This window comes from Nicotiana tabacum, chromosome 13, assembly GCF_000715075.1.
Source record: "Nicotiana tabacum cultivar K326 chromosome 13, ASM71507v2, whole genome shotgun sequence".
NCBI lineage: Eukaryota > Viridiplantae > Streptophyta > Magnoliopsida > Solanales > Solanaceae > Nicotiana > Nicotiana tabacum.
The window spans coordinates 10780036-10797852 of record NC_134092.1 but is presented as its reverse complement, the minus strand read 5'-3'; the positions used below and the strand labels follow the sequence as shown (position 1 = coordinate 10797852).

Here is a 17817-nt window from a genome sequence, read left to right as displayed (position 1 = left end):
AATCTCCTAAAATTTTGGGGGCCCATAAAAAATGACCTAATGAACAATAATCATCACTTCGCCATGACCGTTCCTCATTTTTTAGAGTTTTAGGGCCATAAAATAAGAATTCAGGACGATTCCCAGATTTAGCCTATAATTCCACGCTGGCCCATCAAAAATGTCCTAACAAATAATAGTCATCGCTTTGTCATGACCGTTCCTCATATTTTGGCATTTTACGGACATAAAACAAGAAATTTAGGATTATTTTAAATTTTTCGTGTGCTTATGTCCATGCCATGTTCATGAATTCGGGCGACGGGCTCCGTATCACCAAAAGGTTTGTGGGCTCATTAAAAATGTCATAATAAAGAATAGTCATCACTTTACCGTAACCGTTCCTCCTTTTTAGCATTTTAGGGCCATAAAATAGGAATTCATGATGGTTTTTAATTTTTTATGTGCTAATGCCCACACCATCTTCATGAATTCGGGCGACGGACTCCGAATTGTCTAAAAGTTTTGCCCATCAGACACGACCTAATGAACAATAGTCATTACTTCGTTGTGATTGTTCCTCATTGTTTGGCGTTTTAGAGTCAAACAATAGGAATTCTGGATGATTTCTAATTTTTCGTGTGGTAATGTCCATGCCATCTTAATGAATTTTGTGGGTCTGAATCGCTTATAATTTTGTGGGTCCATAAAATTAACCAAATGAATAATAGTCATCACGTCGCCATGACTGTTCCTCATTTTTTGGCGTATTCAATTTTTTCATGTACTAATGTTCATGCCATCTTCATGAATTCGGGCGGCGGACTCCTAAGTACCAAAATATTATTGGGCACATCAAAAACTACCTAATGAACAATAGTCATCGCATCGCCATGACCATACCTCATTTTTGGCATTTTAGTGCCATACAATAGGAATTCAGGATAATTTTAAATTTTTCATGTGCTAATGTCCACTTTATCTTCATGCAATCGGGAGACGGACTCCGAATCACCTAAAATATGGTGGAGCTATCAAAACGACCTAATGAACGATAGTCATTACTGTGTCATGACCGTTCCTTATTTTTTGGCGTTTTAAGGCCATAAAATAGAAATTCAGGGCGATTTTCAATTTTCCCGTATGCTAATGTCCACGCCATCTTCATCAATTCGGACGACATGCTCCGAATCGCCTAAACTTTTGTGAGCACAATAGAAATGACTTAATGAACAATGGTCATCACTTTGCCATGACCGTTCCTCTTGTTTTGCATTTTACGGCCATAAAACAAGAATTCAGGATTATTTAAAATTTTTCGTGTGCTAATTTGCACGTCATCTTCATTAATTCGGGCGACGGGCTCCAAGTCGCCTAAAATTTTGTGAGCTAATCAAAAATAACCTAATGAACGATAGGCATCTCTTCGTATCAGAAATGACCAAATAAAAAATAATCACTGCTTCGCCGTGACCGTTCATCATTTTTTGGTGTTTTAGTGCCATAAAATAGGAATTCAGGATGATTTCTAATTTTTGTATGCTAATGTCCATGCCATATTTCATGAATTCGGGCGACGGATTCCAAATCACCTAAAATTTTGTGGGTCCATCAGAAATGGCCTGATGAACAATAATCATTGGTTCGCCATTGGTGACGTAAAATCCTACATCTCTTAATGAAGTGTAGCACGGTCATTAGCAATAATAAATCCAACAAAGGTTGGGGTCGAATCCTACAAGGAGTAGGTGTGTATTAGAGTGTTCAAATGTGTATAAACTTGATGATTCTTAATGTAATCTTCAAACAAAAAGTGGTTTCTCAATTAATTCTAAAGTTACTTTTAAAATTGCTATGTAAACTAGTCTAGGAATTTTATCGAATACTTAGAATGCAAGTAAAGATATAGTTGTTACAAATAAGAGAAAGGCGTTAGGATTGTTTCCCCTTCATGTAGGCTATGCTTTTGGGTATACAAATATTCAATTCTAGTTAATTAAGTATGTGTACCTCAATTTCTATTCTACCAACTTAATGTCTTCCAACACTTAAGAGATTTCTACCCCAAGTTGCTCTTCCAAGACAACTAAGGCTCAATTATAAGCAATTGATTAACTCAAGTAGAAATCGCATTATTCCTAGATAGATTTCATTATTCAAGTGATTAACCCACTTAATTCCTTGCTAATTACTTTATACCTAAGCTAAATTCTACTTTTCCAAGATTGAACAAGCAAAATAGGCATGGATTTAGTGTTTGCAATCACAAAATCAATCAATAAAGCATGTAGTAATTAGATAACACAAAGCTTAATCTAACCTAGAATTATATTAATTACCCAACAACATAACCACACTTAGGGTTCACAACCCTAGCTTAATAAACTTAGCTAGACATATTAAGAAAGGAAAATACAAAAAGAGATGAAAAACTAAATATAATAGCTAAAGAGCAAAGAAAGATTGTGTAGAACAATGGTGAAGTCACCCAAAATCCCAAAGAAGAAATTCCAAAAGCTGCTACACCAAGTATTCTTACCAAAAAGATACCCTAGAATGACTTAAAATAACTATTTATACTAAGTCCCAAAAGTAGACAAAATTGCCCTTCGGATGCCAGCGTAGCTATGCAAAAAGTGGTGCGTAGCTACGTAAAAAGTGGTGCGTAGCTACGCCCAGCAGCTCTCTCTTGTAATGCTTCAGGGAACACTCCAAAATCTTCAGCTTCCAATGCCTCAGCAACGTAGCTACGCATGAAAGGAGCATAGCTACGCACATCTTCCACTTTTCTTTATTTTCATTCTTTTAGCACTTTTAATCTTCCATTCACCATCTCAAATATGTTTTTGATGCTTCTCTTTTCCTATAGGCTCTTTAATCACTTCGTACCTTGATACTTCATCATTTAAAGCCTAATTAGTCAATTAATTCCAACAAACTGGGCATAAAAACTCTATCAAAATACTAAAAAAATTAGCTAAAATGCGAACTTATCAGTCATCATTGTCTCTCGTTTTTTGGCGCTTTAGGGCCATAAAAAAGGAATTCGGGACGATTTCCGATTTTTTCTATTGTCCATGCCATCTTCACGAATTTAGGCGACTGGCTCCGAGTCGTTTATATTTTGTGGGCCTATAAAAATGACCAAGTGAATAATAATCATTACTTTGGCATGACCGTTCCTCGTTTTTTGGCGTTTTAGGGCCATAAAATAGGAATTCAGGACGATTTTCATTTTTTCGTGTGCTAATGTCCACGCCATCTTCATGAATTCGGACGAGGGGCTCTGAATCGCCTAAAATTTTGTGGGCCCATGAGAACGACCTAATAAACAAGAGTCATCACTTTGACATGATTGTTCCTCATAGTTTTGGCATTTTAGGGCTATAAAACAGGGATTCGGGATAATTTCAATTTTTCGTTGCTTATGACCACACCATCTTGATGAATTCGAGCGACTCGCTCTGAATATCCTAAAATTTTGTGGGCCCCTAAAAATAACCTAATGAACAACAGTCGCTGCTTCACTATGACCGTTCCTTATTTTTTTGTATTTTAGGGCCATAAAACATGAATTCTGAACGATTTCTAATTTTTTATGTGCTAATGTCCACGCCATCTTTATGAGTTCGGGTGACGGGCTCTGAATCACTTAAAATTTTGTAGGCCCATTAGAAACGACCTAATGAATAATAATCATTGCTTTTCCATGATCATTTCTCATTTTATTTTTGGAATTTAGGGCCATCAAAATAGGAATTCAGGACGATTTTTAATTTTACTTATGCTAATGTCCATGCCATCTTCATAAATTTGGATGACAGGCTCCGAATCGCCTAAAATTTTGTGGGCCCATTAAAATGACCTAATGTATAATAGCTACCATTTTGCCATGACTGTTTCTCGTGTTTTTATCATTTTAGAGCCATAAAACAACAATTCAAGATGATTTCCGATTTCTAATGTCCACGCCACTTTCATGAATTCGGGCGACATGCTCCGAATTGACTAAAATTTTGTGGGCCCATTAGAAATAACCTAATTAATATTAGTGATTGCTTCGCCATGACTGCTCCTCATTTTTTTGGCGTTTTAGGGCCATAAACAAGAATTTAGGACTATTTTTAATTTTTCGCGTACGTCCACGCCATATTTATGAATTCGGACGATGGGCTCCAAATTGCCAAAACTTTTGTGGGCCTATAAAAAAAATGACTTAATAAACATTATTTGTCGCTTCGTTATGACCGTTCCTCATTTTTTGGCATTTTAGGGACAGAAAACATGAAATCATGACAATTTCCAATTTTTCGTGTGCTAATATCCATACCATCTAGATGAATTCGGGTGCCAGGCTCCGGTTCTCCTAAGAGTTTGTGGGCCCATCAGAAATAATTTAATGAATAATAGTCATTGCTTTGCCGTGACCATTTCTCATTTTTTTGACGTTTTAGGGGCATAAAATAGGAATTCGGGACGATTTCCAATTTTTCGTGTGCCAATATCCATGCCATCTTCATGAATTCGGGTGACAAGTTTCGAATCGCCTAAAATATTTTTGGCCCATCAGAAACAACCAAATGAATAATAATTGTTTCTTCGAAGTGATCATTATTCATTTTTTGGCGTTTTAGGGCCATAAAATAGTATTCGGGTTGATTTTTAATTTTTCGGGTACTAATATACATATCATCTTCATGAATTCGGGGGATGGGCTCCGAATTGCGTAAAATTTTGTGGACCCATCAGAAATGACCAAATGAACAATAGTAATTTCTTTGTCACGATCATCCTCGTTTCTTGGCATTTTAGGGCCACAAAATAGGAATTCAGGACGATTTTTAATTTTTTGTATGCTAATGTCCACACTATCTTTATGAATTCGGGCGACGGGCTTCGAATCGCCTATAATTTTGTGTGCCCATCGGAAACAACTAAATGAACAATAGTCATCGCTTCGTCATGACCGTTCCTCATTTTATTTTTTGTATTTAGTGCCTTAAAACAGGAATTCAGAACAATTTTTAATTTTTTGTGTGCTAATATCCATGCCATGTTCGTGAATTCAGGCGATGAGCTCCGAATCGCCTTAAATTTTGCGGGCCAACAAAAAAATAACCTAATGAACGATAGTCATTGCTTTTCCATGACCGTTCCTTATTTTTCGGCATTTTAGGGCTATAAACATGAATTCAGGGCGATTTCCAATTTTTCGTGTGCTAATGCCTATGCAATCCTCATGAATTCAGGCGACGAGCACCGAATCGTCTAAAATTTTGTGGGCCCATCCGAAATGACCTAATAAATAATAATCATCGCTTCGGCATGACCGTTCCTTATTTTTTGGCGTTTTAGGGCCATAAATAGGAATTTAGTATGATTTTCATTTTTTGGGTACTAATGTCGAAGCCATGTTCATGAATTCGGGCGACGGGCTCCGAATAACTTATAATATTTGTAGGCCCATAAAAACGACTAAATGAACAATGGTCATCGCTTCTCCAACATTGTTCATCCTTTTTTCGCGTTTTAGGGCTATAAAACAGGAATTCAAGATAATTTTTAAATTTTTGTGTTCTAATAATCACGCCATGCTCATGAGTTCGGGAGAAGAGCTTCGAATGGTCTAAAAATTTTGGGCCTATTAGAAACGACTTAATAAACAATAATCATCGCTTCGCCATGATTATTCCTCATTTTTTGGTATTTTAAGGCCATAAAACATGAATTTAGAACGATTTCCATGCCATCTTCATGAATTCGGGCGAGGGGCTCTAAATCGCAAATTTTGTGTGCCCATCAGAAATGATCTAATGAACAATAGTCATAACAACAGTCACTGCTTCGCCATGACCGTTTCTCGTTTTTGGGGTTTTAGGGTCATAAAACGGAAATTCACGATGATTTATAATTTTTTGTGTGCTAATGTCCACGCCATCTTCATGAATTCTGGCAACGAGCTCCGAATCGCCTAAAACTTGTAGGCCCATCCAAAAGGACCTAATAAATAATAGTCATCCCTTCGCCATGACCGTTCCTCGTTTTTGGCGTTTTAGAGTCATAAAACATGAATTTAGGACGATATTTAATTTTTCATGTGCTAATATTCATGCCATTTTCATAAATTCATGCGACAAACTCGGAATCGCCTAAAATTTTGTGGGTCCATCATAAAAGACCTAATGAACAATATTCATTGATTCTTCATGATTGTTTCCTATTTTTTTTTTGCGTTTTAAGGTCATAAAACAGGAAATTAAGACGGTTTTCATTTTTCGTGTGCTAATGTCCACACCATCTTCATGTATTCAGGCGTCAGGCTCCAAATCGTCTAAAAATTTGTGAGCCCGTCAGAAACGACCTAATGAACAATAGTCATTCCTTCGCTATGATTGTTCCCTTTTTTGCGTTTTAGGATCATAAAACAAGAATTTTGGACGATTTCTATTTTTTAGTTAGTTTAGTAGGTAGTCACGTACAGAGGCAAATGCAAGATTTAAATTTCATAAGTTCAAGTTGAAAATTCTATCACATCAGGGCAGAGACAATGAAGATTTTATGGGTTCATCTTAACCGTGTAACATTGGCTTAGACCATGTATATGTGTTGAAAGTTCCATTACATAAGTGCAAAAATATATTTTGAACCTAGTAAGTTAGATGCGATGTGATAGAATTTGGTATGCGAACCTATAAAATTTAAATCCTAAATCTATCTTTATATCACATCCCATTTGATTTATTGGTCTCAGAATCAATTACCTATGCTTGTTTAATAAAACATTAACACATATATAGGATCCAAGCTAAAGTTCAACTAAATCAATTTAATAAAATTTTTAATACATATATAGGATCCAAGTTGAAGTTCAGATAAATCAATAACTTCTATACTATATCCGCCCCGGTCACATAGAGTGGCTTCTTAGAAGATTAGGTGAGGGTAGGCCCGTGCTAGCACGGGCCCAACATTTGTAAACTTATCTATCCTCCTTTAGAGATAATTCCTATATTTTTATTCTTTGTTAAACCTAAAATTCTAGTTTTATTTTTTAAATTCAAAACGTGGCAGACCTATGTTACCAAAAATAAATCAAACTCCCATTTACAAAATCATCATAATGAAATTAATGATATTCTAGTACAATATGAAAAGCTTTTAAAGCTACTTAGTAAATGTGGTGAGGGAAGGGATTTTCTAAATGAACTAATTATTCTTATCAATTTATCGAATTAACAAAAGCAAATTTTAAGCACATTACCGAAATGCACTTAGGCAATGGACTAAGAAATGCAATTGGCAAATTAATGGACAACTGGTGTAGATGCAAAGATAGGTCTTCATAAATCAAACCAACAATTTCTAACACAAAGTGGCATCATATGATAGTTGATTAAGTGTAGTCTCCTTCAATTACTTTACAAACTATATGCCTATTAGCAGCCCTAAGTCTTTACAAGATATCATTTCTACTAAACTTTAACTGAAATATTTTTATACTTGTGGACACATATATATGCTTAGAAAATTTAGCCAACAGATTTAGAAAAACAAAAAAAGGATACGCATTACAGCAGTTTATCCATAGTATACATTTACACCAAATTTTCTTTTAGTTTTATGGTGAAACTAAGAAGAGATTTTTATTTTACACGTAAGAACTCTGAAAATAATTTTTGTATGATTCTTTCTTTTAAATAATTAACCTAGTATGTAATACCTAGTTTAACCTAATTAAATCTGATATCTCTTAAAGATAGAAGAGAGATATATATGTTAACATTCTCTTCATTTGTCTAGTTTATTATTTATCTGATCCTATATTTTCTTTTGAGCTCCAATTATGATTGACAAAAAGAAAAACATGGTAATTGTAGTAGTGGCACACTTGTTTTAGCTTTTCACATAAACTACGCGATCCACAAAATTTTCAATTAAATTTGATTAGAAGAATTTACGTACGTTAATGTGGGCTCACTTATAGTAGGAAAAGGAGTTCCCATATTTTCCAAGTTATGCATGTGTGCTCATATTTAGTACAAAAATGTGACTGAAATGACTGGGAAGACAATAATAACCATGTAAAAACAGGCAAGCATGTTCACATGAAAGAGTTTTAGGGAATAAACGAAATATCATGGCTTTTTAGTCAATTCACTAAAATGTCAACAAAAGTAAATTATGAACCTATAACTTCTAAAGTATGGTAACAACCTTAAATATTCAATTCATTAAATTTAAATTTTGAACCCAATAAATTTAAGTTTTAAATCCATCTGTGAATAGCTATGTATTATAAAACTTAATAACATGTTATTCTCATAGCATTTTCGAAGTAATATTCTGAATCAAAGACTATCTCCAAAAGTCCAAAGGATCATTTGCTTTTTTGGATTCTCTAAAGTTGTTTCTTATTGGTTTAAAAAATATTAGGAGAGTGTATGGCGTTTGGCACAGTGCAAATGGATTTGCAGCAAAAGCAGGCCCATTTATTCTTATTGGTTCACGTAATTGAGCCATGTAAAACGTAGCAGACAATGCTGAGCGATGCGGGAGAAATTCAAAAATAGTCAGATTTATATGTGGTAATTAAAAAATAGTCACAGTTTCAAAAGTAATTAAAATTTAGCCACTTTTCATGTAAAGATAAATCTGAACGAAAATACTGTTCAAAATTCGAAAAATATTCCAACATAATATACTAGAGTTCCAGTATAATATACTGAAAGGTCCAACATAATATGCTGGAAGTTCATACACAAGTGCTCCAATCTCCAGTATATTATGCTGGAACTTTTCGCGTATTGGAGCTCTAGCATAATATGCTGGAAGTTCATACACATGTATACCAATCTCCAGTATATTATGTTGGACCGGTCCATGTTACAGCAAAATAATGGCTATTTTTTAATAACTTTGCAAACGCTGGCTATTTTTGAATTACCAATCCGAAAACTAAGTAGTCCGTGCTATTTTTACGTGTGGGGCCCATTTATAAATTATGAACCTTACGCGTGTCATGATCACGTGGGATATGGAGCAGAGGTAAATTGGTCAACTTGTTCAAAAATTTCTAAGGGAGCTACAATAATCAAAATTTTCAGCCAATAGCATTGCTCCATTTCATCAGAATTACATAAGTACCCTTGTGACCCACATTGTATCCGGAATGCAGCTCAAATTTTTACCGGAGGCAGCTCTCATTCCCTCTTATTAATAATAGGAATGTTTAAAATGTTGAGATTCTCTTTTAATGATGACAAGTGTAGATAAAAAGATATTACATGTGTATAGCATGCTATAAGATTCCATGTTGTTATTAATTTCAATGTCTAATTTGGAAGTTCAATAATCAAAAAGAAAAATAGTGTCAAATAGATAGTTTCAAAAATGAAGCCACACCAAACATACACAGCAATTGCCTTTTACCAGCTTTTAATGCAGCTCTATGGTGAGTCACGGATCAGTTTTCAGATCAATTGTGTATCTAAAACTTTCCATATTAGGGAGTCCGGAACTAAAATGTTACTATAAATTTTGACTCAAGAGACAAAAATAGGTGGAAAAAAATATTGACCATATTATGTATAACACATCTAAACATGCGCTACACCTTAATGGCCAGTTACCCCGTTAAAGTATAGCGCATGTAATATATGCGCTATACTCTGTATGTGCAGCCATAATAATTGACTGCATAGCGCATCAATTATATGCGCTATGTACAAAGATCTTCTATTTTCCTGTACTGTAATAAAAATGACATAAGTTTGAGTCTAAAAGCAACGAGCGAAACCAAATGACGATGGTGTACACGGCTGATAATCTCAACTTCTGCTCTGAACTCACGTCCCCCTTGTCCACTCCCACTTTTCAGCTGTTTGACAGCGACTTCCCTTCCATCACTAAGAACACCTTTGTAAACACATCCAAACCCACCTTCACCCAAAATACTATCAGAGGAGAAACCATTTGTTGCCTCAGCTAATTCTTCATAAGTGAACCATAAGTGGGTATTTAAAGGAAAAGAAAGATACTTGGAATTTGAAGATGAAGAAAAAAATTTTGAAGGTGGGGGTTGGGGGTATGTTTATACATAGCGCATATAATTGATGCGCTATGCAGTCAATTATTATGGCTGCAAATACTGAGTATAGCGCATATATTACATGCGCTATATCTTAACGGGGTAACTGGCCGTTAAGGTATAGCGCATATTTTAGATGCGTTATACATAATATGGTCCTCAACACTTTTTTCCACCTATTTTTGTCTCTTGAGTCAATTTACAATATTTTGGTTCCGGACTCCATATTAGGACTTCAGCAATGTGGGGTTGATAGCAATTAGGAGACACCATCAATACTGACTCAGGAAAAAGGAAGATTACCTTTTGGCTGAAGTGCCCTTGCTAAAGGGTCTAAACTGATGGTAATATTGCTTCCTTAGGAGAATAATCATGGGGTTGATGATTTCTAGTGGCTCATAAGCTCAAAGTACAAATTAAATGGGTTAATATTACGTAGCAAAGATTCAAACTTTACTGACAAAAGATTGAAAAAATAGCTTAACGACCTAGCTAGCCCGAATGTCTTTTTACTTGTTAAGGCAGTTGGAAACACTGTTTTTGTTCTATACATCCACAAAGTAATTCAATCTTCGGAGGGTAAGGGAAATCAAAGGACCTAGATGAATGGAGCATTACATTTTTGGATGTGAAAACTACAACTATAAACTATGTAATTGAATACATTCTATATAGGCTACCCTATGGTTAGACCAGTCAGCAAAAAACTTGATTATACAAGACAGTTACCTTGGAAATTGTACCACACCAAGACACATGCTGGCCACTGCTTGAATCAGCTTATAAAATACACAGAACAAAGTTCCCCAATGCTTGAAATTGAGGCGTAATAATTGTTGTTATAGCTCCACGTTCTGAGCGGGTGTAACAGCATTTCTCAGGGAGAAAAACCAACTAAACATTTGTGATAACTTGCTGGGGGCAGAATTCTTCTCTTTTTGTTCCAAGTTTACGTTGCAAAGCGCGTTGTAGTCATGTTTCAAGTGAGGAGCAACAATTCTTTCCTGGAGGAACGCATTGTAACGAGTAAGAGATGGCCAATGTCACAGTAAATTGAATCCTCTAGTGAAATGTAGAAGTTGTACCTTAAATACTTCAAATGGGCAAGAATCTGAGCCATTGCAACCCTATGAGCAAAGAGAAATCGAAGCATCAAAAGCTTAGAACAGATGAAAAGGGGAACATTTCAAAGAGGTGAACAAATAATATTATGAGAATTTGAGAATATAGCTTTTGAAACCTCCAACAGAATGAATTTGAGTCACTTGTGGCACAAGTTGGAAGACTAGGCATCACAGCCAGTGAAACTTTTTTCAGCAGATGAAAATGAGAAGTAAAGGGAAATACTTGAAGGCCGGCTGATCTAGATCGCAAGACAAAGACCATGGATGTTCATGTTCACAAGAATGTGATCAGAAAACTTACTGGAATAGGAATCGGACGTTCATTGTGCAGCACTTTCACAAAGTACTTGCTTGAGTTATTTGACACGCAGCTGTAAAGGACAAGCATGTTATTTCCAGCAAAAGGTGTCACTATACTTCCCCGCCAGTTTCTCTTTGTAGGAGGCTTACGAGGGAATTGCAACGTCTCCTCTCTTTGTATTAGTTCAAATTCTGCAACATTCAGTGTATAAAATTGATTAAGAAACCGGAGGCAGTAGAAGCCTAAAACAATCCTATTGATAAGCACTCACCAGATTCTTCAAGAAAGAGCCCAAGCAAGCATGAAAACGGAAGTAGAGTTTCTGCATGAGCAAAACGTAGTCTTGCCTTTTCATAGCTCCCGGAAGCATATCCTTCTAAAGGAGGAGAATGCACATAAAACGAAGAACACCAGATATCAAATTTCCATCATTTAAAGGATTAGCTTCCATAGAAGATATGTACAGGCAAAAAGATTTCTAGAGAGATGAATGCGAGCAATAAAGGAAGGTACTAGTTACTAACAAATAACAATACCAAGTAATTGGTATAATTAAACAAAATAGTAATTGGTATAATAAAGGCTCCACTTTCTAGCCTTATCCAACTATCCTCTAGTCAGTAGTTGAAGGGATAGCAGAATAACACAGGCAATAGAGTCATGGAATAAGAACAGAATCGGTAAAGTTAACAGGTTATATTGGAAATATAACATATAATGAAGTTGACTTGGCCTTTCTTTAATAAGGAGAGAAATCCATGGCCTCCTTTTAATAAGGAGAGATATAATCTCCCATCCTATATCTAGCGACTCTTGTAGATTAAGTGCACAAGTTTTAGGGGGTTGGCTTCACTTTTTTCTCAATTCTCTCTTCCTCTAAAATCTTGTTGCACGGGAAGGTAAGAGAAATGAGATTATTATTCTTATCTCATGTACCAAATGACCCCTAAAGCAAAGATCATCCAACCCAACCCTCCCCCCGGAAAAAGACAAGAAGATAATACTAATTCAATTACGTTACCTTCTTTAGCCTTGATTGCCTGTTCCATGGATTGAATTACATCCTCAAGTAGCGGGACTCCCATTCGGTAATTTAGTGAATTACCATAGCCCTTCAGTATGAACGACTCCAAATCATCGGCCCATTCCAACAAAGAAACCTAAAAAAAGATACTTGTCATAAAGGATGGACGGAAACAACAAGGCTTCAACTTCCTATCCCAATGAAGAGCTGGAGATTGATGGACGGAAACAACAAGGCTTCAACTTCCTATCCCAATGAAGAGCTGGAGATACAATGTATAATAGAGAAATCTATTTATAACAAGGGCCACCTACCTTTTAATCAAACATCAATCGAGTTAGCCTAATCACTCTTAAGGTCCCAACTTCCCCAGTTATGACCTAAGATAAACACACACAAAGCAGAACTAAAACTAGCAAAATCTAGGAACCTACAAATGTCTCCTCCCTTTCTCTGCTGTTTATTAAGTCCAAGAGGAACCATGGAAAAAGAGGATTAACTTAAAAGTACCTCAGATGGCCTGAATAGACTACAAGCTTGATTGGTGATGTTCAACAGGGAAGCTTCCTGTAGGAGTTGCCAATTAGAGACAAGTAACTATTCTCGGATCAAAACAAATAAAAAAGAAAAGGCAAAAGGTTTAGCACCATTGGAACACTAATAATTGCAATACTAACCTGTTTGCAGAGAAACCATAAGGAAGATACATCCTGTTTAGTAAAATTAAGCCCGTATTGCCTCACTAGTGCTTGAGTAATTTCATCTAATATAGGTTCTTTGAGCTTCTCTACAGTTGGCTTCTGACTTTTCCTAAAATCCTGCCACCAAAAAGAAATGTCATGTACATCAAACATTAGTGTGTCACATATGTCAGAAAGGAACCAAATCAGCAGTAATACAAGTAGGTGCAGGAAAAGCAGAAAATGCAGGGAGGGGAAGATAGGATACTGGAGGTGCAATTCAAGAAAATAGTGAATAATCAAGGCCTTTGATACTAAATACATCGTTGAATAGCTGAAATAGGATTTTGACACCTAAGTCATAAATATTCCCCAAGGAATTCCCTTTTTTTTTTTTTTGGTTCTGTTTCAATTTTTAAACTGGTAAAATGCCCCAAGGACTTGGCACTTTTTCTATTAACACAGACAAGATTGCACTTTATTCTAGGCAAGTATCACCTAGTGACTGCTAGAGATAAACCTTTTAACTTCTTTTTATCATTCTCGATAACTAGCAACTCAAAATCTGGATAAGGGTCTTCTTGGATTTACAGTATGAGGAAAAGAAAATGTTTCCCATGATTCTTCATTTCTACTCCTTCCAACCCATTTCTGTTGCCTCACTTAACTAGAGAAGAGATCCTACTAGAGTTAGTTAGGAGATATATTCAGAATAAGGTTTAGTAGGGAGTATGTTCAAAATAAAGATTGGATGAGAGGAAGTGAGGTATTTTGTTGAAAAATGCATGTCTGATCAAAGTTAAGATTATAAAGAGATGGGAACCTTGTCAGTTAAGGAAAGAGGTCAAGTCAATTGAGAAAATTGACTACCAGTTTCTACAAGCAAACCGTTTCTAGTGCTGAAATTCCAATAATGCCACTAGGCATAGCAAAGTAAAAAGGAACCTAAATTCTCTTGGGCTATGTCAGCTCTCTATGTGCATGTTTACATTAATTGCATTAATCTAAAGTATAGATGCTTAGTACTTGGATTACTAGTAATAATAAAAGTTATAATAGCCAGTGAACAACGACTTGGAATTCAAACAGACTGATCATGGAAGCAGTTATGGGCCTTTGATAGTCAGGTTCTAACAGTTCTGAAAATGGAAACTGGAATATGTTGTATTGGGAGATGTTCAATGCACTAGTTTCCAAGTCTGCTGTACTCACAATTATAAAATCAAGTCCCAACCAACAAGAAAACCTCACAAGAATTACCTAACTGCAAATTGAATTTGAAGTTACCTACATAAAGACAGTCATCAAACAGACTTTCCAAGAATACCTTGTAGCTTTGACAACAATCATGAAATCTCAGAACTATATCACTTGCACGGCTTTCACTGGTAACAGCAAAAGCTCGATGAGCCCCGGTTCCAAGCTTCCCTTTTCCACTAAACAGCCCCATGCCGAATGCCACAGCGCTAGCTGATGCCCGAGGAACCTATAAACATCTCCATGACAGTCAAAAGTTATTGCTACGCATTAGCTAGCAAGAAGTTGGGACAGAATCAGAAAACTGCCAGTTATAAGGAAGAGGGGAATGCTAACAAGTTCTATAATCTTGCAAATCAAAAAGAATCTTAAAGCAGCAGAATCCTTTGATGAAGAAATGAAAATGCGCTTTGGTGGGTAAAGGAAGAACTTGTGCAATTTTCAAAACTTTGTGAGGCATTGCGTAATAAAACCACTCTAACATTAAGTGTGTTGATCTTAAAGTGATGATTACTTGGCAGAATTTAGAAAGCAAATAACTGATCTGTCAAACCTGGGTAGCCTTGATTGAATATATATCAGGGTGGTATTCTTCACTAAACAGGTCTGGAAACTGTTCTCGGACTCTGATACCAAGATGATATAACTCGTCTTCGCCTTCATGGATCAACTCTCCACCCGTACGCTTTCCCTTCCAAGGAGAGCTCCATCCCATTAACCAAGCAGGAATGTTATCCGAAGACTGCTTCTGTTCCTTAGCATCACGTACAAGGACTTCCAGTCGAGCAGACAAGGCTTCAAACTCCCTTATCCTCTTCTTGGTAGGAGCACGAGTGCCATGCCGTGCCTACCAAATAAGAAGTCACCCATTAAGATAAGTCAATTTAGAACTATCTCTTATGAGCATAGCATTACTTGAGAGAAACCATCAGATATTTCCTTTTATATCAAGTATAATTTATACAAGAGAACCCCAATATTCACATTTGTGCAAGTTTTACGAGCAAATAAAGTCTATGCATTTTCTACTAAACGTTTAAAAGGGACAATGGAAGGAAGATTAAGAGAAAAGTAGTAACTGACATGGATGAAAAGAAGCTTGAACCCATATTTAATATGAAACGGAAGGGCAGGACAAGATACAGGAGACAAAAAGTGGAGGATAATCCTGTTCAAACTTCTGAGTAGTCGAAGAGATTAGTAACTACTGCAAATAAGTGAGATTAATCTTCAGCTAGACTCCTTTGGTGAATTAGATGACTTTACTAGCAACCTAGATTTACGGGATACCTTCTGCAACTTTCTTTCAGTATTATACACTTAGCATCTACAGAATAAGACTTTTCTGATTTTGTCACCCCCTAGAGGGTGGCCTAGTGGTGAAAGAGCTGGAGTAACTATCTTAGGAACTACGTTTTGCATTCTAGCCAAAGAAATATAAGGTGAATTCTTCCATCTGTCTAAATCTTGGTTGGTAGAGTTACCTAATACCTTTGGTAGAGTTACCTAATACCTATGCTGATGGATATTTATTTTCCAGCATTTTGTTGGCCCACTTCAATATACATTACTTTATCAAAAGTACCTATGCTGATGAAAGTTAACAGGTACCTCGTGGATTAGTCAAAGAGCGCGTAAGGCCGCGAGCTAGCGCAAACACCACCATTACAAAAAAATAGATAAATAAATAAACAAAAGATTTCTCCAATTTGGCGCAGATAGACTCCCAAAGGCAGCCTAAACTTCAGGATTGGTCTACAGACTTAAGTCAGGAAAATATCAAAATATGTTCAAGGCCTAGAATGTAAAGAGAAGGTGATATAATATTGATGCACCCCATGTGCACACGTCCACAATTTCCATGCTGTTATGGTGCTTTCAGAGGAATAATAAGGACAATACTATTGAACACACAGCTTCCCAATTCAGCATAGGTAATAATAAGCTTCCATGTAATTACAGAAAAACACAAGTAAATGCAATATCAGTCTGTAATTACAGAAAATACAACTACAACTTGAATTTCTAAAGCAATTTGCATTGGCACCACAAGAAGAAATGTTCACCAGTAGAAACACCTAACAAAGACTCACCACAAGATTCAAATGAATAGGAGTACATTGATCTGTAATTTGGGAAGGTACAAAGGAATTGTCAGATATATCCTTCACAACACCATATCTGCACACGAAACAAATAACCAAGTAAATCAATAGTGTAATTCATATATTTTTTTCTTTCAAATTCTCTTTGCACTTATGTTACACAATTGAGTCACCCAAAAAGATAATTGCAGAGGGTAACTCTCTGTATTACATAAGTGACATGCTATAACAAGTCAAATTAATTAAACAGTGTACAAAATTCCTACACTGACTATATTAACTTAAATCCTTTTCAAAATATAAATATTTATATTAGTCCACACTCATACTACAGTTGCACTCTGCAACTCCACTGACTTCTAGATTTTACATTCGCATAGCTCAAACAGTATAAAAATTTATATGTGATTATCTAATAAGTAATTTGATTGTGTAAATATCTTTTACATAGAACTACCAATATGAAGGGAAAATAATTTATTTAGAATATCAAATCCTAAATAATTTTGATTTCATACTCCAACTATGAATTAGTTTTACAACAGAACTTAAACTCAAATTAAAACTTGCTGCATATATCGGAATGCACATCTCTTTAACAGTGTCAAATTGAGAGAGAGAGAGAGAGAGAGAGACCTGGAAACAGTAGATAGATGTTGACGAACATCAAAGGATTCATCAGCGCTTATGTGTATCACAATCGCGAGTAGAACTTGAAGCAGTAGTAGCTGAGCAACATTCATGGAGTTCTTCAACATTTATTTCTCTTTCTTCGTGATTTGATTCCCCCTCAGATTTTAGAAACTATTGCGTTTATTTACAGAGACAATACTTTCTTCGAGAAGAAGCCAAAGTGGGTTACTTAGCGTCTGGCCCTAGCTCTGTTGCACATAAGTTTTCAAAATGTGTTTCACTTTTCTTCTTTTTTTTAAATATGAAATGCGAGCATCAGTTTTAAAAATTATCAAAAATACTCAATAACTCTGAAAAAAATTTATACATAGCAAATTACTTTCAAATTTTATCTTTGCCGGTGCATTACCATAAATTGGCACAACAACTTTGACGAAGGCTTTCTTCTATTTATAGATAATGGCAAAGACGCATGAGTTTAACGAGATAAAAGTGGGTAGATATGGATTAGTTGGGTCATAATAACAGAAAGTGAGCATTTTTTTTATAAAATACAAAAGTTTGGGGCAATTTTTAAATTTTTTTTAAAACCAAACGGTAATATTTTGAGCCAAAAACATCTCTTGA

General features: G+C 35.7%; 1 protein-coding gene across 1 annotated transcript; it reads right to left on the bottom strand.

Moving 5' to 3' along the window:
* Positions 1–10542: 10542 nt before the first annotated feature.
* LOC107809225 (uncharacterized) lies at positions 10543–17461 on the bottom strand. Its single transcript, XM_075227725.1, has 11 exons — positions 17194–17461; positions 16546–16633; positions 15006–15299; positions 14523–14681; positions 13193–13333; positions 13026–13082; positions 12513–12651; positions 11763–11867; positions 11492–11682; positions 11152–11193; positions 10543–11070 (listed from the first exon to the last, which is right to left on the bottom strand). The coding sequence occupies exons 1-11, from the start codon at positions 17313–17315 to the stop codon at positions 10906–10908; spliced, it is 1503 nt and encodes a 500-aa protein (XP_075083826.1). The 5' UTR covers positions 17316–17461; the 3' UTR covers positions 10543–10905.
* Between the last annotated feature and the right edge of the window lie 356 nt (positions 17462–17817).